General features: G+C 43.4%; 1 protein-coding gene across 5 annotated transcripts in view; it reads left to right on the top strand.

The window, feature by feature from the left end:
* The window catches only part of LOC135107895 (homeobox protein abdominal-A homolog), a 149305-nt gene extending 134014 nt beyond the window's left edge, over positions 1-15291 (top strand). For all 5 annotated transcript variants that reach the window (XM_064018264.1, XM_064018266.1, XM_064018265.1 and 2 more), the window contains one exon: positions 12594-15291. In XM_064018264.1, the coding sequence (XP_063874334.1) occupies positions 12594-12839 (246 nt within the window). In that variant the 3' untranslated portion in view covers positions 12840-15291. The remainder of the gene's footprint in view (positions 1-12593) is intronic.
* Positions 15292-27275: the final 11984 nt, after the last annotated feature.

Raw genomic sequence — 27275 nt, 5'->3', positions numbered from 1 at the left:
CTCCACCACCACCTTTCGACAAGCTGGCCTCACCAACACAGTGTATCATCGAGAAGAAAACATTTTATCGTCAAAATTCTCTCGCGTTACGTTATTTAATTTTTCCTTGGCGTATAGTAATGATTTTGTAGCTGGAAAGTTCTCCTCTGCCACGGTCGTGAGGTAAGACATGATGAGTATCCACACAACTTCAGTAACATGGATGGTGTTCTCTTGCTCATCTTCCTCACAAGTGCAACATCACGGTCTCGGAGTTTAAAAGATCAATTTGTCAAGTGAAACTACGCGCTGTTGTTGCAAGTTGTCTTCTTTGTGTCCGCCTGTGCGTGTGTAGGTGTATACGGGTGGGTGTACTTTTGCGTGTTGGGTGTGTGTATGTGTTAGCGAGAGGTGCTGCCCCCGTGTGTGAACAGTGAAAGTGAGACGGAGGAAAGGAGGCCGGTTTTGTCTCCACGTAACCTTTTATTTTCATTTATTAATTTCATTTGTGATGTGAGTTGGGATCCGTTAATGCAAGTACCTGAAGTGTTTTTGTGAGTTGCAAGTGTAGACGTTAACTAATGGGAGGCAGATAAGGCAAAGATAAAATATGACGTTTTTATCTTAGAATGGATATGTCCTGCATTAATGTGGTGTCGCTGTAAAATTTATGGCGGAGAAAGTATTGCCGTTGTTCATCTTAATGTGTCCTCGTACAACACATGAACCGCTACTTTGCTCACAAGTAAATTAAATGACACAAAACTACGACTTTGTCAGTAATTTTGTCTAGTCATTAATGTATTTGATATATTAAACAGAGGCAATATATTACAGAGTGAATCACATGAAAAAAAAAAGTGCAAGGAGAGGAAAATTTATATATTATGACACACCGCAAAACATTAATGACTAGTTTCGCCTCTGTCATTTCTCTCTCACTGCTTGTGGCGTTTCCTAGTTGGTCTCAGTCTGGTGAATATAACTTTATTAACTTTCCAGAATTAAAGGTACAATCACAATCACACACACACACAAACACATATTATATATATATATATATATATATATATATATATATATATATATATATATATATATATATATATATATATATATATATATATATATATATATAAGAGTGTGAGATGATTATTAATAACTCACTAGCGATGGTGTAAGATTAACAGAATTTTTCTTGTTTGTAGCTTATTTGATGCAACCATAAATCGTGGAAGCTTAAACGATAAGGAGCTGTGCTCTGAATTACGTGCAAATGTGGTAAAATAAGTTACTCTTTCCCACCAAATAAAGAAAATGTGCAGCTGGGATCTTAAATAAACCATAACTCATGACTAAGGACTAGCTCGAGAAGAATGATCTTGAAGCTGAACAAAAGTAATGTCTTGCGGAGCCATAGCCCCATATTTTAAGTCCATTTTAGGTAGCCTATTTACAGATAATGTCATCCTTTACTCCTTGAATTGTGCTGGACAGATGGCCTTTCATTTTCTGTCTCTATCGCTCAACTCGAGATGCGAAATACTTCTGAAGGACTTCATTATCGTCTGTCACGTTAAGTACGGTGCTTCAGGAGATGGACTGCACATCATCGGCTTCCCTCTGACGATGACTTACTGTCATGGCCCTGACAAACTTATGTCAGGAGCAGAAAAGAAAAAAAAAACTCAGATCTACGAAACAATTTTTGTCGCCGTGTGCCAGTCAGGCGCAGATCCTCAAAAACGGCGGTGTCTGCATCTCCTTTTGAGGTATTCTGATATTTGTCATTATTTCAACTCCTATATTTCAAGATTTTTTACGTCTAAAAAGATGCTATTCACCATGATAGTAGCCACGTTTAGGGATCACTGCACAAGCTGCTCAGCCTGAACACCCGAAGAATTTTTTTTTTTTTTCCAGGCATCAGTTTCTCGAAAAGAAAATAAAGCTGTTTTCTTGTATTTTCGAGCCGGGGCAATGACTGACGTACTGGGTAACTTTTCCAGACATCTCGACTCATGGGAAATACGACGCTGCACCACACACTGGTAGATCAGGACAATGAAATAAAATATTTTTTTTTAAATATTAGGTTAGGTTGAAGAAAGAAAAAAAAATAACTGAAGATTTATTAAAATAATATATACTATATTTACTAAAGCATTATATGTACATTAGAAAGTGGAGTAAGACAATATCGTGGTAGATTTCAGCAAGTCATTCCCTTTCTATCGATAGTCTACACCACAGGATGGCTAACACAACTATCATAACTCTCTCAGCGTTATAACAACTTCACTGAACCTTTCCCAGCCCCATACCAGCCTCGCTACCCCCGCCTCCACTCCCCTGCAGCATCATCCTAAGCTATAGCACTACTACCCCTTCTACAATCTATTTACAATTACTCATTCCACAACCCACACCCACCTGCCCACTCATTAGCTGGCGAGCCTCACTCACCTGACTCACCAAGCCCGATTCACCTGCGCACAACTCTATTACGGACATTCCTTTCTCTCCCTCTCCCCCATGATCCTCCTTATATCTCCCCCCACTCTCTCTCTCTCTCTCTCTCTCTCTCTCTCTCTCTCTCTCTCTCTCTCTCTCTCTCTCTCTCTCTCTCTCTCTCTCTCTCACTGCCATAACAATGTCACTTTGGACATATTCTATCACTTTCATTGTAATTTTATAATTTTATTTATTTATTATTATTATTTTTTTTTTGTGTGTGTAATTTTCTTGTTATGTTCGGTGTTTGGTCTTTTGCGTTACTTTGCACTAATATGTATTTATTACATGTCTTCAGCTCCTCTGCATACATTTTATTGTTATGTAGGAAAATCTTATCCTCCACTCTCCCACGCATACGAGGCGAAACAAGAGGAGGCATAATCCCTTACCATCCTACGGCAGGGAGGAACTTATTTCATAAGCTAATTAACCCACACCCTAATTACGCTACAGCGGGAAACCTCGCATCCAGAGAGAGGGACAGGAAGAAAGAGGGAAGGAGAAAAATGGGAATATAATATACGCAAAATATATACATATATATATATATATATATATATATATATATATATATATATATATATATATATATATATATATATATATATATATATATATATATTTGTGTGTGTGTGTGTGTGTGTGTCTATGCGTAGAGAGAGAGAGAGAGAGAGAGAGAGAGAGAGAGAGAGAGAGAGAGAGAGAGAGAGAGAGAGAGAGAGAGAGAGAGAGAGAGAGAGAGAGATGAAGAATGAGAAAGGAGAATGTTGACGAGGAGGAGACTAGGAAGGTGGTGGTGGAGGAGATAGGTAACTATAGAGGGAGGTGAGGAGAGAAAGACAGACACATAGAATAGGAAGGAGAAGAAGGCCTGGAGCCAACCTCCCGTCTCACTCCCAAAACAAGTTCCCCCCACAGATGGATTAACATGTCTTACAAGTTAGTTAGCTTGATCCCGCTAGGCCGTACCTTTGGACTAGCCAGAAAATCTTAGTGCATGAACCAAAATTAGGAAGTCGTGGATCAGAGGGCGGTGTGTTTGGGAGTCTGTATATCCTTACCAGGCATCGACTCTATCTGCTGAAAATGTTCTATGATCGCCTACAGGATGATGTTTTTTCTTACATATAACGCCATGAGAGAAATCTACCGGTCTGTATACAGATGAAAATCCTGTGAATTTTGTGCGTGAGAACTTACGTCGGATATAAGATTGCAGGTCATATGGTGGAGAGGAGCGCACAAGATATGAAGGAGAGAGTGAAGGAGGAGGAAAAATGGAGAACTTTACGTAGGAGGTGGTGAAAGAGAAGAAAAATCTGAGTAAGAAAGATGAGTATTTGAATGAACGAAGAAGGAAAATAAAAGGGAAACGAGGAAAATGAATAAAAGAACAAAGATATTATGAAAGACGAAGATATAAGCTGGCAAAAAACTACTATTATGAAAGATGACTAAGTAAAAGTCGAAATCATCAGAGGCCCCATTGCCCGAGGAACAAATAACAGAGGATAAAGATAAGAATGAAAAGGCGAGAGAACGAAATAGACATTCGTGACGACTAGGAGGAAAATATGTAAAATGGAGGAAGAAAAGTGTGATTAAGAAGACCTAAAAAAAATCTCCAAATAGCTAAATAAGTAGAGGATGACTAGCATTATTTAAAATCTTCATTCTAAAGCAGTCATATACATAACTTTTACATAACTCAATCTTATGGCTATGCAGTGTCGCCACCACTATCTCTGAGAGAAGGAAAATATTCATGTGATAAAAACAATATATACTTAAGCGATCTAACCTGTTACCGAGAAACTCTAATCTAAACCACTGGCCAAGACTATCTTTCTTCTTTACACCCTGCATAACCTGGACGATACCAACTCTCTCTCTCTCTCTCTCTCTCTCTCTCTCTCTCTCTCTCTCTCTCTCTCTCTCTCTCTCTCTCTCTCTCCCTCAGAACACCCTTTCCAAGTTATTTCATTTAGCTAAACAGAGGAGGAAGGCAGCGAGAGATAGTCGCTCTGGTAATCCACGGCACTAACTGGACGGGCTAATATCGGGACATTGCCTCTGGGGGCGGCTGGGGACGCGGCGCGGAGGAAAGACGTAAAAATCTAAGGATGTAAATTGGAGTTATGTAGGAAGACGGAGCTTGTGACCATGTTCCTCGTCTCCATCGATCGCGCTGCCGCCTGGGAGGAGGTGCCGCAACTTGCTGTCTTTATGGCTCGGCACGTATCAACTGTGAATTGTTTTGCGGACCGTCATAAAAGAGAAATGTCCCTCTATGATAACTCGAAATCCAACAAAACGCATTATTTTTGTTTATAGGAATGTTTTAACTGCACTTTTGAACGACTGATTCTGGTATTAATCACGTTCATTCCCGATGTTTATGAGTGCAAGGGATACAACTACGTAATTCTGCAGTATATTTGATATGCGTAAAACAGATGAAGTACATTAAAGGGTACTATATTCATATGTATCAGACAAGATACAACATTCAGATATTGAAAAGAAAAAAAAATCATTAAGGTGCAACTTACTTCTATCTAATATTATATGTACTTTATAAATATGTAGTAACTATGCAGTAATAAACTCATCTTATCTATGACTTATCAACAAAAATAGGCGAAAAAATATGTATGACATCAAACACCTGGCCGCACCTCTACCCTCACTGTCCTCACACCTGTCCTCCTTGACACCTCGGTATTAAGCCACACTGAGAGAAAACCGCAGCATACACCTGGCAACCAGAAAGAATCTCTTCGTTTATGTTATGAAATAAATTACAAGTTAAGATAGATTAGGTTTGAACCCAAGAGACACATCGATAAAGATAAGTAATTGTAGTTTATGGCCTTTGGATAACTAATTGGAGGTATTTATGTCAAGGATTAACTATTTATCGCAGCTTCCTCCTCCATCCCGTGCATTCTTAAACATATCAATGAGACGCGTTCCTAAAAGAGAGTTTCCGGTGACGTTTATTGTACGAATATTTTGATAAGATCATACTACGTTGTGACACATTGAAATCTTTATACTAATGACTAATCTTCATTATATCAGATTTATTATGCGGAAATATGTAGATTCTATGGAATATTTCACGCAGAGAGAGAGAGAGAGAGAGAGAGAGAGAGAGAGAGAGAGAGAGAGAGAGAGAGAGAGAGAGGCGCGAGTGACAGTGAAGGGGACAGGGAGATGAGGGATGCCACTCATAGTTACTCCCTTTAATGGGCGTTTGTGGCGTCAGAACTTGGGATATTACCCTTCCTGATGTGACTCCGGGGAGTTCTCAGCGCCGTATCGTAGTCACGTGCAGGCGTCTGCTCTCTCAGGTTAGTGTTCGTTTTCAGTTTTGGGTTGAGCAAACAGTTTACATATCGTGAATTAGGCTGCCACGTATCTGTATGTAATATTAACTGTGAAGTATTACATTGTATTAGCGAAGTTATAGTTTCCTGCATCTCATATCTGCCATCATTTATATACAATGTAGGTGTTTCTAGAAATAGCATATATTTCTTGCAATACCATTTATCCTCAATATATATCTATATTTATGGACTAATTAAACTGAAATGCCGCTGAAAAGCAGAAACTGGCGAGAAAACACAACTGCTGTCTCCTACACAGACTTACGGCAGCCATTTGTTTTTGTTACGTAGAATATAATGGAGCTCCTGGTCGTCCCTCCCCCGAGCCCATCCCGCGCCTGACTCCCCAACACGAGACTCAGGCACACCCCCGCCCACTCCCGCCCGCTAGAATACAAGGCACGACTCGAGCGGGTCACGGTGGATTTCGAAGGTTCCAGCGGAACCCCGCCTGGCCACTCCTGTCGCTGCTGCATGTTGAACGCTCCATGCAACCACCGAGCTGGGGAGGCGACTCGTTAGACGGACCATAACCCTCAAGTGACTTATTTTTACCCAGAATATCGGAAAGCCGCTTCCACTGGGTCGTAGAGCCGGTAGTAAACAATAGGTGATATAAATCATATTTATGAAACGTGGTTAATTATGGCGCCCGTGCTGCCAGACGCAAGACTTTGGGAAGCCCCGCTAAACTGAATCCTTATCCGGCTTAGCTCCACGCTGGACCTGTACGGATCGGATAAGCGAAGGGAGGCGGAGTGTAGTCACCCAACACCGTGAAATTGTACTTCAATTGTCCGATAATTTCCGGTAGGGTGAGTCGGGAGGGGCGGCGATCGAAGGCTGACTGACGAGACACGCTCCCATTCATCACTACTCACCCCATTGTTGCAGGTTGTTCTCTTTCCGTGATGTTTTAATCCAGCTTAAAAAAAGAAAGAAAAAAAAAGTACACACAGCAAAACAACATCCACACGAGAGATGCACGAACCTGACACGAGTAATAAAGCACAGTACAGAACGTAAGACAGGCAGAGAGTAAGTCTTGCTCTTGGCTCTTCAGAATACGCAAATTCGAACGGAAACGACGAAACTATTTGAAATTCCACCATCCAAGAGTTGCGGACGATGGTGAACCAACATTCCTCCCCCGATATTGCAACACTGCATATACGCCCAGGGGTTCGCAGAGGCCTGGGAGGGGAGAGGAAGGGAGCCATGAGATATGACTTATCAACCGCTAACGACCCACGGACAGACATTCGCATAAAGACCAACACAAAACAAGAGCCCCCCCAAAGTTAAAACACCAATATCTGACCACATCCTCCCTCTGGCTGGGGCGTGTGTGTGATTCTAAGGATGATTTATTGGGTTTGTGAAGTAGAGGTGCGCCATTACCGATCCTCCGTGACACACAGTCTATATCGGGTATTGGTTTCTTTTAGGCAGGATGGAGACCCGATTAAGAAGGCTGTGGCGTGCGGGGGAGAGAAAGGTGTGTGGTGGTGGTGGTCCTGCTCCCACTTGCTGCTCTCACCTGTTCGGGACTCAGCCTTTGTTTTAGGGAGAGACGCATTCTATTCCTACATTTTCCTTATCGAATCCCCATTTCCACCCACCGCCGGGCTACTGCACACTACCTTATATCAATATAAGATGTCTGATACGCCTCCCCTTCATAACATTGATGTAATATGTCTGAGTTGTCATCTACAGTATGTTATAGATCTGAAACATCAAACATGAAAAATATCACTTAAACGAAAAGTAGATATGAAGGTATACAAATCATGGTAATCATATCAGTTATTACTAATAACAGATTAAGAGTCATTAACACTTTCTGAGAGATATAAGAAACATTCACACCTATTTTGATGATAAACGATGGCTATTCAGAAAGAGAGATCTAAAATCTGGTATCAAATGACACAACAAGATATAAAGTAAAGAGGATCATTAGTTTGACAAATATTAAAAGGGACAGGCTGCCAGTGTACCACGGAGTCTGAGCCACGGTCACCCAGGCCACTGCGAACCATAATCCCAGGCTGCTTTATTGCCCAAGTTGCTTCATTAGTGGAGTTAATGCTAGCTGGACGCGCTGCTACTGCTATCGAATCAGCTGTTTTGGTAATTACGAAATGTACGTGGCGATCTGGTAATGGCCAGCCGTCTTCTGTGTGTGTGTGCGTGTGTGTGCGCAGACAAACAATTAATGCTACTTCGTACTTTGTGGTGAGGGTGCGAGAGAACAATGTGTAGATGGTTGGCAGGTGATGCTACGAGTTTCAGGAAATGTAGTACAGAAAGTGGAAAAACGGGAAGATAAACTTTCATAAAGGTTGCCTCCTGACGCTGCGGGATTTTGTAATGAGTTTCATGCTATGGCAGGTATACTGTTTGATTTGTGTTCAGAAGCGTTTATAGTTTTCATATTTCTACCAGTTTATGATGTCTATTCTCACGACTCGATAGGAAAACGAAATCCAACGAAGTTCCATGGAAGAGTTTTGGAAAACTTTCGCTAACCTAAAGAGAGAGAGAGAGAGAAAAAAAAAATGAATTCTGCAAAACCACATAATTGCAGAGTAAACACATTCTTTACTAATGTACACACGATTTTCACTTGTGTGCATGTGTGTGCCTTCATGTGTGGATATATATATATATATATATATATATATATATATATATATATATATATATATATATATATATATATATATATATATATATATATATATATATATATATATATATATATATATATGTGTGTGTGTGTGTGTGTGTGTGTGTGTGTGTATTTCTCTGTCAGAGTCCGTCTGTCTCTTTTTGCCTACACTCTACATATCTGACTCTCTGCTTGACTATTTGTTTGAAAGTATAATATATATATATATATATATATATATATATATATATATATATATATATATATATATTACATAGGCAAACAATTAGTCAAACAGACAGTCAGATATGTAGAGTGTAGACAAAAAGAGACAGACAGACTCTGACAGAGAGAAATACTCATACAGGCCCATCCACTCACCCCCCCCAACACACTCACTGACAGACACACACACACACACACACACACACACACACACACACACACACACACACACACACACACACACACATTAACAAAACAAACCCGCGCCTAACATTCGTATACCACCTGAAGCCTTACCTCACGTAAATACCTCCCCCATTAGCACTGCCTGGGCGGTACCTGGTTTGGCTGGGGAGGGGCGAAGGGCGAAAGGGAAGGCTGCCTTCTACCTCCCCTGCGCCTCACCTCAGGCTGAGGTAAACAAGGGCGGGAGGGAGGGACGTACCCACAGTAATAACTCAACGGACACAAGAAACCCTTAGACGCCTAACAAGAGTCCGCGGCAGCTAAGGACCCCGGTAATGTTTTGCATAGTAATAGATATAGCATTAACCGTGTTCTCAGAGAAGGAGTGGAAAAGGGTGATGGTCCCTCCCTCTCCCTTAGGCAGTAGAGGCCATGTATAATTGTGAGGTCCACGCCAGGAGGCAGACTGACACACAGTACCACCATTAGAGAGACAGAGGGGCCCGCCGTCAGAGCCAGTCACCTAGGGATGCATATAAACCGTAATTGTACAAAATTATGACCTATTATGGGTTTTAATTCTTAGCACAGTGTCGCTTGTTGCCCGTTAAGTCAAGACATGAATGTATAAGGGATTCGGATGAGGACGGTGTAGCATTGTGTCCACGGCGCTGGCCTGTGATTGGCCATTTGTCCTCCAGCATCAAAACCTTTCCGCCCCTTCCCTCGAGAAAAGAGAAAATAAAGACTCAGTCTCTTGTGTATTCCGGACTGATGAATAATTGGACAGAAACAAAATGGCCGTATATCCTCTTTTTTACAGCAGGTGATAATTTTACAGACTCCTGTGAATTGCAACTTGACCTATAATTATTGTTATATTTTTCAGTCGTTTGTGTTTAAAACAAGTTACATTCCTTTGACCGCGAGAGACAGATTACCTGATTTGTTGTTGTGTCGACAATTTTCTAGCAGTAACATGTTCCCTTCGTCCTGTGTAAATGTAGTTGCTTTTTTTGGTAGTTTGTTGAAAAACCTAGCTTATGTTTGCTTATTTTTCTTATTAGTTTCTTTTTCTCGTTATTTCTGAGAGTCAATTTACTTCAGTGTCGTTAAATCGTCCAAGATAATTCTTTCTGCTAACGTGGCACCAGCAAGTTATGCCGCAGATTGTTCCAGCGACAATAACAATAACAATAAGAAAATAACCAAGATTCGCATAATGCCTGACAGTTATGCATCCCATTCTCTTTCGCCACAACTCATCCAACTCGCAATTGACAGGTACAGGACCCTAAGAAAAACTCCTCTACAGTTCCACTTTTCCACGCATGCCTCATAACACTTATATCCCACGTGGCCACTCCATCTACTCCACCTTATCACTTCACCTCGTCTATTTTGTGAGAAAAGTCACTAAGCTGGTTTTATAACCACCAATCTTCCCTTCTAACCCATACTTCGCCCTTCGCTTTCGCCAGTATCACAATAATTCCCCGCCGTCCCCTTGCCCCCCACATCACCCAAACGAGTCTTCAAACGACTCTGAAGAAGACAAGTTATGGTTGGTTGTTGGCGCCTGTGAAGTCCTCAACTTACGTCTGCCGCACCTGTTCTCCTCTTATTTTCCCTCACCTTTATAATTTATCCCCTTTTCTATATTCTTATTACTTTTCCTTTTTGATCCACTTGCTTCCTCTTATTTCAACAATAAGGGACAAGTTCATTCAATTTTATTTTGGGGCATCTAAGTTTCGATTTTATTTATTTACATACGTGAACCTGATTGATTTTTATTTGTCTATAAATGATCAAACTGAGGGAGGTATCAGCAAACAACGATTGATCGATTAGTGTATTTCACAGTTTCTATGCTAAAATCGAAATGCAAGAACCCCCGTCGCCCCCGCCACAAACACGTGTTTTCAGCCACATGGAGGGGAAGGGGACTTGCCATCCACCCGTCGATAAAGGTCATGTTGCTGCTGCCTCACCCTTTGACCATCACTTTATTGTGTTGGGGGTGTTAATAAGCAGTGGTGGAGAGAGCCGCGGCTCACGTCATTCCCACGCCATGGCGCCTGGATCCTCCTTGAGCGTGACGCACCAACACGGCCCCCTCCTTCTGGAGCGTGGAGGCTTAGCTGGCTCGTGTCCTTGCTGTTTGTTTTGTCTGTCATAAGCTTGATGTTTAGCGTGTGGTCCAGGCAGCAGCAGATTACCTTAACGAGGGCTGGGACTCGACGCTATGTCAAAACGTCCTATAATTTGGTAGAAATCTTACCGGCTTGTAATTGGCGGTCTCATTTTTGACCAGGCAACATGAAGGACGGTTGTGAGTCTCCCCTCCATTTTTTTTTTTCACTTCAGCTGTCTCGTACTGGTTTGCCTTCCTCTGTTCCCTCCCACCAGATTCGTTCCCTGCTCTGCCTGAACCCTCTTCGTCCCGCTATCAGAGCTTCGGATTTGCTGAATTGTCTCTTCTTTAATTATTTTGATCCAATATCCCAGAATTTTGCACAAAAGGCAATTGATTTTGCAACTCTCTCTCTCTCTCTCTCTCTCTCTCTCTCTCTCTCTCTCTCTCTCTCTCTCTCTCTCTCTCTCTCTCTCTCTCTCTCTCTCTTGGAATCTTTTATGACCAAGCTTTCCTTTGTACTCACTCGGCAACGTCAACCATCCTGTGTATGATGGAACAGCTTCAGTAACGTAGCTGATGTTCCGTCAGACACAAAAATAACAGTAAAATCACCGAAATTGGGAAGGGTTTTTTTTTCTTTCTTTTATTATGATACAACATTACATTTAATCCTCCGGAGTTACCCAGTCCCCTTTACTTCGCATTCCATTCTCTCAAGCATTGTATTTAAAGCACGAGGAAAAAATGCCGTAAAGTACCAGCTGAGGAAAGCAGAGCACGTCATGTACATGTGTTCACGTTCCTCATTGCCTTGCCTGCCACACGTTAGCCTTCTCTGCCTGGAACCACACGCTCAGGTGCTCCCCCGGGCAGACAGGTGTGCTGGGCGTCGTCAAGGCGGTGATTAGCCGCGAACGACCCATTGCGTGTTATTGTGTCGTCCACTGGGCTGGTTAATGAGTGCCAGTGGTAATTATCGCTAATGTTAATCCCACTAATGTTCATGTTAATATATACATAGCTACCACAAACAGGTCCATAAATTAGTAGGAAGTATATATGTATACATTTAACGACCATATTCATATATGTAAGGGAATCTTTTTTATGTGTTTATAAGGAGGTTGCGTTTATGTTGTTCTACATATGTGGGGATGGTGATGATATAGTCGTCTGAGCTTGTCTAGATCATCCACTTTCCACCTGCACAGCCTGGCTTCCCTAAAGCACTTCCTGGTCTGCTTCTCGTGTCATGCCAAAATGTACACTGAAAGGCATGCAACTGACCTGTTATCTTTCTTCATCTATCTGATGTTCCCGTTCCATAATTCACAAATGTTGTTATTTTTTACTTATCATCTCCATCACTGGTGAAAGTTTTCTGGTATGCATGATATATGAAAATGTTACTCCACATAGGCAGGGCGTTCTGTACAACACTGCAACTTGTGTCTAATGTGTGATGTTTTTTCAGGTGAAAATCTGGTTCCAAAACCGGCGCATGAAGCTGAAGAAGGAGCTCCGAGCGGTGAAGGAAATCAACGAACAGGTGCGACGGGAACGAGAAGAGCAGGATAAGCTCAAGCAGCAACAAGACGACAAAAAGGCAAACAAGGAACAACAGCCGTCAACAGCTAACGGCCAGCCTGCCTCAGCCACCAACGGCACCTCTTCATCGTCAGCGGGAGGTGGCACTGGGGACACCAAGGCTGCAACTTAACGCCAAGGTACTTGTTCCCCTCAAGGGCGTGCTGCTGCTGATACTGCTGCTGCATATGTAAGCAAATATCCTCACTTCTCGGCTACCAGAACCAATGATATGCACGCCCAACCAACCACTTTCACGTCCACACCTTCAGCAGAAGCTCCGCCCCCCGACCCCGACCCTCAGCCACGTCCTCACTCTGGAGGGCTCTCCGAGGAGACCTTGTTTACCCTACTTCAGCATCACTTCAATGCTTAAGACCAACCTACGAGTCTTACTGCTTTATGATTCTTAGTGATGGTGAAAATTTGATACCAAAAGAAAATTTGCATTGGCTAAGAATGTCAAATTATAGATTGCAAACAAAAATAATGTCCTGGCGAAAAGTTACTACACTGAAAAATATGTGCAAGCGTTTGCTCGTGTGGGTAATTTGGCGCCAGGAGGTGCTGCTCGGCCTAGAAGGCTGTGTGTTGAGGTGCGGGGCGTGGACACTACCAGCGGGCACTTCAGGAGATGAACCAGCAAGTGTCTCTGTACTTGTAACATCCAGGAGCTGGCAAGCTTCACCACCAACCTCTACTGTAACAGTGAACGCAGAAAATCCATTATCATTAACCAGCCCATACAACACTTGAACCAACAACGACTAAGCAAACGCAAAACAAGAACCATATCCAGTTAGTGCAAAGTACGAGAAAACATCTTAGGTCTCGTGAAACAGTTTCCCGATGCTAGGCCAACACCCCGGTGCTGGTGTTCAGAAGGACGCAAGACATGCCTAAAGACTTTTCCTCCCCTCCAGAACTTGACCCCGAGAAACTTCCTCACGCGCCAACTCACCACCCGGGCCTCACCACACACTTCCTCGCTCAGGGCTTGAGGGGTGTTGCAGACGAGTGGCGAAATAAACAAAGCTCAACGGAGACACCGCCCACCGTAAATTTTATAACCCCCGCCCCCATGACCTCTTATGCGTGAATGACAAAGGCGAATCCCCTGCAACTCTGACCACTAGATAGTATTGTCAAAAATCTATACTGAGGATGCATCATGTCAGCACCCCTAAAGCACCTGCCCAAGGAAACCCAAACTAACCTGACGAGGGTAGTGGGGTATTCGCATTGTCGAGTGTACGAGTCTGGTGGATGTTATGGATCGACCCGGCCCGTCTTACTGTACGCACGGCGGACGAGACAGCAGTGATCTTATACAGTAGTTTTAAAAGAGATAATGTAGGACATGAGTCACGACTTCGAGAGAACACTGATATGCCTTCTTATTGTTTCCTTCTTAGAATATTCCACGTTAACTAAATGTTACTTTATCGGAATGTATTTTTTTTCTTTTTTTGTAAATTAGATATTAACCAATGATTCCAGCTTTAAGTTCTTGCAAAGGTTAAACGCTGTAGTTTTTTTTCGACTTGTTTGACGGATATGGAAGATGGTAGTGCAGTGACTGAGTGTTGTTACATTGTGAATGAATTATATTTATTTCTATTAATTGTTATGTTTGTCTCGAGATTTGATATAGGGATGTCTGCCATGGCGGGTGTAACCGGAAGGAGTACATGTAGCCTTGTTCGTTGAGTGCATGTGCTCCAGAACGACCATGGCGAAGTACAAAGAAGGAGAACTGTAATGAAACTCTCTGCACTCCTCAGTGTTGCTCACTATACTAACATTGTTCCTGTTCGGTATTGCATTGGCATGACTGGAAAGCACTGACGTCACAGGTGAAGCAGAGAGTTTCAAGGTGCGACAACAGAGTGAGGAAGAATTAGTGCAATAGCCGATATGCTAAATTAGAGCTTTAAAGGTGGATAAATATTATTTTGAAAACTATCAATTTCTAGGTTTAGGGAAATTATAAGAGTGGATTAATTACTGATCCATTCTTTGACACCTCTCTCCTCCGAATTATTTTAATAGTAATAATGTGTGTATGCATAATAGCTGTTTACCGAGGCCAAGGAGTGTGCATGATTACTGTGACACGAGGCGGAGGGAGACTCGTTGCGAGGCCTTACTGGAGGTCAGAAGGAGGTCACGGGCATTCTCGTAGCCTCACTGTGCCCTAGTAAGGTCATGCCTCGTTCTCCTCCCTTCCCCCCCTCCAGGTGTCAACATGAGGCCAGGGTGTTTAGTGTGTAAGTTGTTGGCCACGCCCTTCCCTGCCTTTCTGATGTCAAGAAAACACACAAACACAGAATAAAAAAAAAAACTCTTAAATGTATTGGCAAGAAAGAGAAATTCGATGGTAAAAGCAAGACACTTCAGAAAGTCAGGGGACTCAGCAGGCTTAGTGACTTGATAATGGGTTAGGATCTCAAGAGGGTAACATTGGACATGGCTTCATTGGAGGTTTTTCATCGGATTTTAATTTTATTTCGTATACATAAGGGTAATTCTTATATGTATATTTTCTTTTAGTGTTTAGTCTTCGCAACATACAACGAAGAAATCTTGTAAACTTTTCTTTTCATCCGTGGAACATGTCCGACTTGTTTGGAATGTATTTTTTTTTTTTCGGCATTGTTATAGAGCGGAAAGGTTATAATGTTAACATTATCTGTAGTTACAGAGCAACGGTAGTAAGGCAAACAATATACTCTGTGTGTGACACTGAGTGATCGGCCGCCACAAGACTTGACGTTTCACGTAAACAAGGCGACTCCTCGTGGCTTGGGGAGAAGAGAAAGCAATCACGCGAGACTAGCTGGCTGCCGTGGGTCTCGGCCATACATCACTCGCGTCGCCTCGTGTGCCTGCTGCAGGTTCACTGACTCACGCATAAAGGTCGTGTGTCGAACCGACCAAGACATTTCCTCTTGAGCTGAAAACTTAAAGGTTATCAGTGAACGCAGTCACCTGTCATCACTACAATAAAAACTTAATTAGCATATATTCTGTTTCATAATTACACTGGGAGGTAAAGGAAATTTTCAGTATCCATACAGTAATATCAAACAACAAAAACATTGCTAGTACTGGACGGATTACACTCCCTAGCTTTACGCGAGACCCCGCCCCACGCACGTGACTCAGACATGGCGAACCCGCATGATGGTGGCCGCAATTAACTCGTGAGATACAGAGCCCCGGGCGCCGCACACCACCACCACCAACGCCAGCACCACACCGGGAACACAACACAAAGCAATGGCCGCGGTAAACCTTTCTTCGGTGGAGCGTGAAACGTGATAGTATAATCTTCCTTCATATTACTTTTTTCTCGAGACAACTATAACGGAGCAGTTTTTCTCCTTTGTTTATTCTGATGGAAATCCTCAGAATTTTACTTCTCATCGTTTTAATTATTATTCTTCCAGCCCTTCAGTGGCCATGATGTGAATGGATACACGTCTGCTTGATTAGAGATTGGATGCACATGGAGAAGAGAACACTTTGGCAGCAGTGAGACGGAGCGAATGAGTTTTCCATGAGACTTGTCTTGCCTTTCCATCTCGGGCTTCCCTGCCGATACTTTGCACGCTGCCACTGATGAAGAGTTTACTGTTTCGCTTCACCTGTAACTTTCCTACATTAATTTATTACCTCTAATTGTTCTCAAGGAAAAGTTGCCTTTCAGTGAATGCTCCATCATTAAACATCGCGAAAATCAATATTATTTTCTTCAGCAAAGCCACCTTCAGACGGTATCATTTAGTAGTTATTTTCACGAGAGATCAATGATATGAGAATCCAGTGACCCCACACACGCGTATCGGCAGGTGAGGGAGCAAGTCGCCTGTTCCCCGAGCCTCGCACCACCACCAACAATTACCACGAACTATCCTACTCGTGGCTATTCGTCTCCTTGACATTCACACGTGATTTAGAGTTTCTTTTGAGATACTGACACGCTATCGAACGTTTGTGAAGTTCAAATAGCATGGCAAGATGTCCTAGTGGCTATAAAGCAATCGGCAGAGAGGTTAGTTATCACTTTGGGCCCGGGTGCAAGTTCTTATAGGGGAATAGCAGACAATGTTTCTTTCCTGTTAGGTAACGTAACCTTCAAACTCTGACACTCGAGGTTAAAGGTATCCATATATGTCAGCTTTTCAGGAAACTACTTTGTTAAACACGTAGTCATACTCTCAAGGAAGGGAAGTTTTTGTGTCTGCGTTTCTCAGGGAGCTAGACAACACATCCCTTTGCCGCCCGCTGCTCACTGCCCTCACGCGGCGTGACTCTTGCGTCAGAGGAAGTAAAGCCACTGAAGCGAGAGTCAGTCGTGTCCGCCACCATCCATGACGATGTTACCACCACTCCATGAGCTTGTGCGGTGCTGCAACACAAGCAGGAAACAAAAAAGGCACGAGGTCGCTACCACCTGGCTGGCAGCCGAACAGGGTCTCCAAGATCCTGCCAGCACCTCCGTCAACCTGAGCTGCACGTGCAGGCACTTGATGCTCTCTCGAGGCACGTACGGCCTATGGGTTCCTCGGAACACCAAATATTTCACCATCACCAAGTCACCAAGTGCTGAGTTCTTCATGAAGACTGTGGTTCATCTTCGTTAAGTCTGGAGAACACATGTGCACACAGAAGGCCAAACGCTCTGTGTGCACAGGCTTCTTTGAAACACTTAAGGAAAGCATGAACACAAAACGTTTCGTGATGACCAAGCACTGGTTCAGATACGTATTTTCAGACTGTGAAGGCAAAAATATATAAATTAACTTTTTTAAACATTTGGAATGATGTGTAGAATAAAAGCGAAGGACATGGACAAAAATTGATTTTTTTATAAACATAAAAATGTGCACACGTAACCTGGAAGAAAGTGCTGTGTACTCCTGTATCCACCCCCGGTGTCAGTGTTCTACAAAAAAAGTGTATCCATAGATGTTTAAAATTGTAAGTAATTTTATAAATGTCCTTTGTGAACTTTTATGTAACTGATACGTGTAGGAATTTTCGTTGGTCAATTTCTCTATCTCTTTCCCTCCTCTCCTTATCTTTCCCTATTCCTATCACCATGTGTGTTTTCAATGGCTATGCGTAAGCTAGGCATATGTAAGAAAGGGAAATATTCATCCTTTTATTCATCGTACGTTATGCCAAATAATTTGTACTTACATGCGGCTGAATGCACAATGTGTTTTAGTAGGACCATGTAAAATATTAAAAAAGTACTGCACTGACAATACTCCCTGTAAAAAGTCTAAGATTTTCTATTGTTCGCTTGATAGTACATGTAGCTGACACTCCCCCCCCTTCAGCTTGGAGCAAGTAGAGGTCTTCATAAGGTGACAGAATGAAGCTATTTTGAGCCTTATTCAGTCCTGCTAAACGGTCCCCCCGTAAGTAAAGCTCAGGGAAGCTCGTCTCGTCACTTATAGGTGTTTTCAGCTTGACTTTGTAAAGCTGTTGACTCGTTAACATCCCTCGGTTGTTTTCTTTCGTGCACTCTCCGTATGCTCTTTAGGTGCTGTTCACTAATTTAACGAAGGGGGCAGCCAGATATCTTTTGTTTGTTTGCCGATGGATACAGTCTTCAGATGTTTCAGTTTGAGAGCCTGTAGTGAAGCCATTGAGAGGCTTCCTTGCAGAGACTACAAATGGCAATAGCGTTGCTCACGTAATATCCATGGTTGGCTGAAGGCGAGTAGGCCAAGTGGAAGGAAACATGAAACTTGTCTTTGTTATAGAATGCGTGTACATTGTTTTTATCTTTATTATTGTATTAAGCAACATTATTGTTACATGCGTACAAAAATCACAGAACAGGCTAGGACACATTTTTCATTATTATTATTTAAGCGCATCCCAGTGTTATAAATACTAGGTGTACATAGAATCTAAATGTCCTGTCCGTGTTGGTCGGCTGGGAGTTGAAGACCAAGGAAGACGAGGAGGCGGGAGGCGACTAGAGAGAAATTGGTCGGTGGGGAGTTTTGAACTTTGATGTGCTGGGAGGAGAAAGGGAGAGAGGGAGGGAGGAAGTTATAGAGGGAGGGGGAGAGAGAGAGAGAGAGAGAGAGAGAGAGAGAGAGAGAGAGAGAGAGAGAGAGAGAGAGAGAGAGAGAGAGAGAGAGAGAGAGAGAGAGAGAGAGAGAGAGAGAGAGATGGGGGGAGGGAAGGAGGGAGGGAGGGAGGGAGGGGGAAGTGCCGAGTAAAGGCTAGTAGAGGTCAAGGGGTCAATGGGGGTTCATAAGCTTAAAAAAAAAAAAAGTGTTTTCTTCATCTTTCCGTTGTGGGACTTCCTCTGTGGTGGGCAAGTAATTGGGAGCAAGTGACAGCTCTTTCATTAACGATGATCGAAAGCCTCAAGTGTTCGCCTCGTCCCTTGCTGAGGGTTCCTTCCTCCCGCATGTTTATTTCCCTCGTAAATTAAGGTAAAATAAGGGAGGCTTTCCTTCCAAAATTACCCGAATAAGCGTTCACGTATGTTCACATTCCGCAGAATTCACATAAAAATTTCACCACACCACTCCTGCGTTCTTAGCTCGCCAACCCCCGACCCCCGGCCCCCGCGCCTCCCTCCCTCGGTCTCAACCTCCACCTGGACTGCTGTGCTTGTAGGGTTATCGGGTCAGGGACGCTGTGATGGCTTGCAAACCTAGGGAGCTGCTGTTCATCTGCATCACTCTTAAGGAAACGCAATATATTCAATACCTCGTAGTTATTTTTCTCTTATTTTTCCTAAGAATGTGATGAAGACGCATCAGTTCAGTCTCCGCCACAAGGCAGGCGCCATGTCACTCCCCTGAGGGCGGAGCTGCCATGGAGAGACTGAGGGTACGGTGACCTGCCGTAGTTAGACCGTCATGATAGCTTCCTAGCGACAAAGTTATCACTGCCTTGCTGACCCCTTCCTCAGACGCGTATTGTGGTGCAAAACCAGATATTAGACACACAAGAGGGAGCAGGAAATGATGCTATGTTGTGCGAAACTGTTTGGCAGCATAATCCTGCTTAAGAGAATGATTGTCTAACAGTTCATATGTAATACAATTTTATTAGCCGAGGCTCAAGGGTTCATTTAACAGCACAGTGCCCACGCTGGGTAACAACATGTATGATATTCCTATCTAATGTATGAGTTTGCACAACCATGTGCGCCTTCTCCGTGTCTGTAGGTGTGCCCTTCTTGACCTTAAGCGTTTAACATAAACAAGGCAGCTCTGAACTCTACAGAAAATGCTGGAAATTATTTTCTCCTAACCAACGGACCACTTCCCTTCTTCGAACGCTCACACTACGTGCTGTAACAATTGTGTGTTACATCGCTCTCCCTCCCTCTCTCTCTCTCTCTCTGTCTCTCTCTCTCTCTCTCTCTCTCTCTCTCTCTCTCTCTCTCTCTCTCTCTCTCTCTCTCTCTCTCTCTTTCTCCCTCTCTTGTGATAACAATTATCACTGTTGCAAGTATTGTTTTGCAGTGGCCCATATCAAGGATTCTTCATCTTTTTTTAGATAATAATAATAAGTTTGTCCAGAAGGGTTGAATCATGTACAGATATGATTATTGTTTCAAGAATACTGTTTGGAACATTGAGGGGTCATCTTTTAAGCCTCTTATGTCAAGTGGAATAATGTACATTGTAGTCACCAAAACTAATAAACATAGAATGCCAAAACATATTTATTTAATCATAAAAGTTTAGAAACCATCCCCTACATTTGTTTTGTAGAGTTGTATGAGACAAGGGTTGGCTAGATACACAAAGCCGCCAGCCCCTTGATTACCCCTCAGTGGTGGCCATTTTATGGGGCTACGATCATAAACATGTGCATCACTGCCGCCATAAGTAAGAAAATGGCTATAAAGAAGAAATAACTAACGCCGTCTAGCCACGGAGCCGCGCGGCCACCCGAGAGGCGGCCCGATCCTGCTCCAGGTTCTGCTCCAGTCATTATGCTTTCTAGCATAGCGTGTCGGCCTTGCATATATAATTGTCAACTTTATACCCCACCTCTGCAGTATAAGTCATCGGTCACTGGTGCTCCCTGTAACCAAGGGACTGCGACTCTCCCTTCCCAAAGCCAACCCACGGCTCACTTTGCCTTGCGTCCCTCAGCCACATGGCTAGATTGGACCAGGGTTACCTGTCTCCCGCCCTTTGAGGACACACGATGGATATCGTTCCCCAGGTAATTACTACGATGACTTCTTGTGCGTGTGTGTGTGCGTGTGTGTGTGTGTGTGTGTGTGTGTGTGTGTGTGTGTGTGTGTGTGTGTGTGTGTGTGTGTGTGTGTGTGTGTGTGTGTGTGTGTAAGAGGGAGCAAATCCTCTGGAGCTGGTGGTCACGACCCAAGCCCTCGTCCTGCTGTGGTTCTCTGGGCTTCAGGCGTTCATGGCGAACCACTCAGAATAACAATGCCTTTTGCATTCATAAGCATCATAAACAATACGCTTTCTTAATTATTCTCTTGGCGTACACACGTGCATGTACAGCAAACACGCTTACGAAGTGACCAGAGATAAATTTACATACACTCTTCTTCCAGCGCTTCAATATGTTATGAAGGTCAGCGTGGCCGCCGGCCACTTAAACTTTGGAGGAGAATCTCGAGTTCTCACATTATGATGGAGACTTCCAAGAAACCTCGGTAAATATTTCTAGGAACTTCATCTTGCATTATTCACGAGGGTGGTGTGGGTGGTGACAGGTGGGCACTCACCTCACTTTACTCTTACAGGGAAGGGGGAAAAAACACGTCTGGCACTGATCCATAATGAGACTGGTATAAATCTGTTCGGCTCGGCAGTAAAATTCGAGATATACGTGCTAGAGGCCTTAATGTATATAGAGGCAAAAGAGGAGGAACACGATCTGAATTATTTATCAAGGGGCAGAGGTTAGCGGGCACTGTTACCAGGGAGGCGAGGGGGACCTGCTGCCCCTTCCTGCCGCTGTCCCCTCCTCGCCATGTGATACTATCAGTCTATCGTGGCACAATCTTGACACTGGCAGTGGGAAGTATGAGGAAGGGAATCTTGAAAATCACTGTTGGTAGGATTACAGGAACCACAAAAATATGGTAAGAGTAGCGATACCGGGGGAATAAAAGTTCGATGCTTTCACTATTTATGAAAGGAAGATCTTATGATATAAACTCGATATCTTCGCGGTAAGAAGTTAATACCGTGTTGGTGGTGCTACCAGGAATTCGATACAAATTTTATGATTATATTCCAGACCCACGGATGTACCCTGCTATGAAGTATAGATGTATATTTCAATAGTATTTCATAGGATGATCCCACAAGGAGCACGTAACTAATTGGAATGCTATGAAAGGAGCATAACAATTCTGCTAATAAAATGAACACCTAGAAATGTAGTAAAAAATATATAAATTTAATAGACATATAGAATGACTAAATTTTTTTCGTTAGTAGAGAGAGAGAGAGAGAGAGAGAGAGAGAGAGAGAGAGAGAGAGAGAGAGAGAGAGAGAGAGAGAGAGAGAGAGGAAAAAAAAAGCACCTGAACGCCACACATGTTCCCTGGTCTGAACAGAAAATATACGACGTACTAAAAGCAGAAAAAAAAAAATGCAAAGAGGAACTAAATTATGTCAGTGTATCAGCGGTGGGCAAAACACGTGCTAACATAACCATTACTGCCAGAAACAACGATCAGGTAGTCAGGCAGGACAGGTGAGTGTCGCCTGCCGGTAACAGAGACACACACGCCGGGAGGTCTCCACGTTAATTCAGATGTAGCAGTTTGCATCGGTGGCGGCGGAGTAGATTATCACAGTTTACGAGGTGTTTTGTGGTTCGTGACCAGAATACATTTGGTTCCGTCTCCAGGCCGACCACAGAGGGGTAGGAGTGGAGAGTGGTCGACCTAATGATAACTGGGGGAGGTGATGGGGGGCTTTTTTGCATGACTCTTACAATCCAGGTATTAATTTCTAAGCCATGAAACACGGAGTGATGTTCGTACGGCGGCAAAAGTAATCACTAAGGAAAGGGCTTTGTACACTATACATGTAGGATAGTCACACCAAATTGTAATCAGAACTCGATGGCGCACGAAGCCGAGGAAGGACAGGTTGTAGCCGCAGACTTGGTAAGGCGGGCGGAGGAGGGAGGGACTAAGGAAGGGGCGGTCTCAAGGGGCGGGAAGTGTTCTTTATAACTCATATGTCGCTCAGGTGTTCCTCTCGAGAGCCATTTCCTTTGATGGCGAGTATTGCCACAGAGGAAACGGATCGCCCTTCCAGGAGAGGTAATGACAAGTCGAAAGAGAGGTGGCTTCAGGGGTGTAATTTCAACCCCACTCGAAATAAGGCTTTGGCTGATCTGAAGCCCTGATCTCTACTTATGGCGAAACATAGAACTTTGATGCCGGAAGAAAATATGAAGAAATGCATTAAAATGAAGAATATATTTATGCGAATGTATATCATGAATTCCTTTTGTCGTGGAAGAAATTGAAGACTTAGATCGTAATGAAAGTTAAGAAAATTTTGTTTCATACAGCTTTGAATGTATATTTTTTCTCCTCCATTGCACTCAAGCGAGAGAGTTGGACTTCACAAGAACTTTCTTCTCCCTTCAAAGATTGCTAGGAGAGATAGCCAGAAAGGTGATAAAGAAAGATGGAAGCAGAGATAACAAGTACAAGATAAAGGAAGAAGTAAATATAGATGTAAGAAAAATAGGCATGAGAGAAAGGGAAGGAGAGAAAAAATGCATTATAGTAACATGGCGAATTAAAGGAAAGTGAATGTGGGTAGAGGGAGAGAGGAGGGTGGCGTTCCCCTTCAGAGACTGGTCAGGACACTGGGCCGGCGCTGCGGTGCCGGTAAATAGCCCCGACACACATCAGGGTAACCTGTCTTTACCCGGCTCCGAAGTTGAGGAGGAAATCCTTTTTGGAAGTTGTCTGGGGATGGCGGACACCGTGTTGGCGGCCGAATAAAACCACCTTTCCCATTATGGCTGCCACTCCTTGCCCACGGCCGCGAGGAGAGATCAGCCAGATTTATGGGCATTATTACTTGCAACATCGTAATTATATAAGGGTAATTACAAGATCTGCTGCCCATAATACGAGGGAATTGCAGGTAGACAGCGGGAAGGACCACCAGAGCTACAAGACATTCTTCCACGTCCCTCTCAGAAGCAAGCCACGGCGGTCAGGTAAGTATATGCATCGCAATTAAGACCCGAAAGACGATGAAGCGAACCCAGGTGATCGATAACTTGGAGCTCGGCGGGAGAGAGAGAGAGAGAGAGAGAGAGAGAGAGAGAGAGAGAGAGAGAGAGAGAGAGAGAGAGAGAGAGAGAGAGATGAAGCAGGAAACGAAGAGGCGACGATGAAAAAAAAAAATAGGAAGAGGAAGAGGAGACAGAAGATGATAAGGAAGAGGTGGAGGAGAGAAAAAGTAAAAGCAATGGAGAGAAGAAAGGACAGGAGAACAAGGGATGGAAGACGAATGAAATAGAGGAGAGCGGGAGGCACGTGGGAGGAGTGATAATCGAGTGGTGGGGATTGGGGGGGAGGGAGTGGGAGGGGCACGCGGAGGGTCTGGAGGTAAAGGAGGAACGGAAAGGATTAGGTAAGTGGACAACCTGTAAAACAACTGTACGAAAGGAATTAACCTGGAAAGAGGGAGTGAGAGAATAAAAATACCTCAGTACGTTAATAAGGAAGAGGATCGAGCGGGGAGAGAGGAAGTGTTGGAAGAAATGGTTGTGTGAGCGACGAAGGGGAAGGCGGAGTGAGAGGGAGGGGGATGGGCGGGCAGGTTGGGCGGGGGCAGTGAACCGCGGCTGAGTGGGCGGCAGCTAACCCTTCCCTCAGGCCTCTCAATATGGTGACTGGAATCGTTGCGGAGATGGTGGGTGAGTGGCCATTGTCTTCCCAACACCAGAAATTAGGAAAAAGCTGGGAAGAAATCAGAGATGTCACAATGGCGCTTAAATAGTTTACTCTCGCCACGGGGAAGGCTTATTATTCTCTGATTCTATGAGATCTGACTTCTAAGAGCTCGTTTTATTATCAGTGTTATTATCAGCTGCATTATTATACCGGGGAAGTTTTCAATAAATCTCTCACCCAGTTCATTCTAGGCCCGTTACTATTGTGTTAATTATTACTTCTCATTTAAGTTAAATCAAAAGCTGAGATAAGGTCCTCACTTGGGAGAGAGAGAGAGAGAGAGAGAGAGAGAGAGAGAGAGAGAGAGAGAGAGAGAGAGAGAGAGAGAGAGAGAGAGAATAATAATAGACGCAAACTTACTTACGAGTAAATGTTAAATTTTATTTTGGTCTGCATAGCACATCCTTCACACACACACACACACACACACACACACACACACACACACACACACACACACACACACACACACACACACACACACACACGCACGCACACACACACACACTGTTGTTTACTCAGGTACTTTGGGTATTATCCTTATCTACCTCAAGGGAATTATACAGTCTGGCTCCACATGCATTCCTTCCAGCCGGCGACTCCTGCAATGAGGCCAATATAATGGCGGACCTGAAACTGTGTGACTTGACTTAAAACCTTTAGAGGAGCGCGTGTACATGACCCCCTTCCCCGTGCGTTCCTCTCCTCTTACCCCATCCCTCTAGTCTTCTCTCTCCCTCCCACTCCCTCTCTCCCTCCTCCTCCACCCAGGCAAACATGACCTGGTATTATTGGCGGGGCGCTTCGGTCACAAAAACTGCGTGAGACGCCATCCAGCGACACTGAGGCAACATTCGCCATGCTGCCGCGAAGAGGTGAGCTGCCATGCCGGTAATACCACGTCGAGTTATTGCGGGGTAAAGATAGCCTTAAGTTACCTTGCGATGCTGGGGGAGGAGCAGGTGAAGGTGAAGCAATTATAATAAGATTTCAAGGGTTGTTTGAATGCAATTTAATAGAGTGAGGGCCAAGGTAAGGGAGTTATTGGCTCGGCATGTCGTAAAAGCTGGCAAGAAGCTAACCAGATATTTATTACCCGTGCAACCTGCCTCGCCCAGTTTTAGGATATATATTTTTCCTTCTCTCTATCTTATCGGAATAATATAGAATCCTTATAGATTTTCTCTCGAACGTGATTTATTAACGGCTGAAAATGGTGGCGGAGAAATAACAACAGTTCGATGGTTAATTTAGCATAGGTGTTATGAGTGTAATATTTACGGTAGTGTGTGTGTGTGTGTGTGTGTGTGTGTGTGTGTGTGTGTGTGTGTGTGTGTGTGTGTGTGTGTGTGTGTGTGTGTGTGTGTGTGTGTGTGTGTGTGTGTGTGTGTGTCCTTGCACCCCTGAATATATTATGATATGCCAACACAAAACAAGATATATGTATTTTGGTTCATTCCTGCAGAGGGTTAATAACCTTGCCTGGAGTGCTTTGGAAGTCTTGCATCACAAGGTTCGACGAGCAAGTACAATAAAGTTATAATTCACTCTCAATGACGTCAGCTGCATAAAATAGAACCAGTGATGACATGTTATCTTGAAAAGCATCACCATTACCAAGTGAGCATCAACCGGCACTGATAACAAATTGACAGACCTCGTAGCGATACATAAGTTCGGTGTTTGGCAATAATAATACTCTTGAAGCTCGAAAAGAGCATCACATGGGCATCTACAAGCAACACACAATGCTATAAGGAGACAGCACGCGCGGATTATGAAAGCTGCAATCCAGTATGTGAAAGCATCCTATAACAACAGAGAAAGAAATGAAAAGGAGAAGAAAATGCTGTCTAAGATAGATACTTAGTAAAATAATGAAACTTTAGTGGAAAATACTGCAGATAGTCAATCATGAAAGCTCGATAATATGATCCTGAAACCTACTTTTACGTAATCTAACCATATCTATCGTAAATATAACCTTCCCTTAATGTGGTCCGAAATTCCTTTTTATTAAGTGCAGGCAGCGTGGGCAAGTCTGCCACGAAAATGAGGGGACAGTGAAAAAGATGGCTGGTGATATGCGTATGTAGACTATCTGTGAGCATATAAACCCCGCTCCCTTGCTGTGTTTTGGGATTCTTATCTTCCCCTTCCCTTCACCATTTTCTTTCAGTCCCTTACCTAACCAATTTCCACCACCTTCCCCTCTTCCTCTCCTCCTCCTCCTCCTCTTCCTGCTCCTCCTCCTCCACCTGTATGTTTATCACGACGGGATGACTTCAAGGATATTTACTTAGTTTCAAAAGTTACAGCTAAAAGGTGCCTCATAAATATTTACATCAGTAGTTTATTGGTCAGTTTCAGTGGCATGTTTTCAAATTACGCAGTTTCTTTCAGTGATTTACATAAACTTAAATTTGGTTAAGGCACCTCCATAATGTAACCATGAATGAGTTTAGCAAGGGACCGGTCACGTAAATTTGTGATTATTAATTCGAATGAAGGTAATGATATCCAATACACACACACACACACACACACACACACACACACACACACACACACACACACACACACAAACCTCAAAAAAAA

This window comes from Scylla paramamosain, chromosome 16 (genome assembly GCF_035594125.1).
Source record: "Scylla paramamosain isolate STU-SP2022 chromosome 16, ASM3559412v1, whole genome shotgun sequence".
Taxonomy (NCBI): domain Eukaryota; kingdom Metazoa; phylum Arthropoda; class Malacostraca; order Decapoda; family Portunidae; genus Scylla; species Scylla paramamosain.
This window is presented reverse-complemented; position numbering and strand designations above follow the sequence as displayed.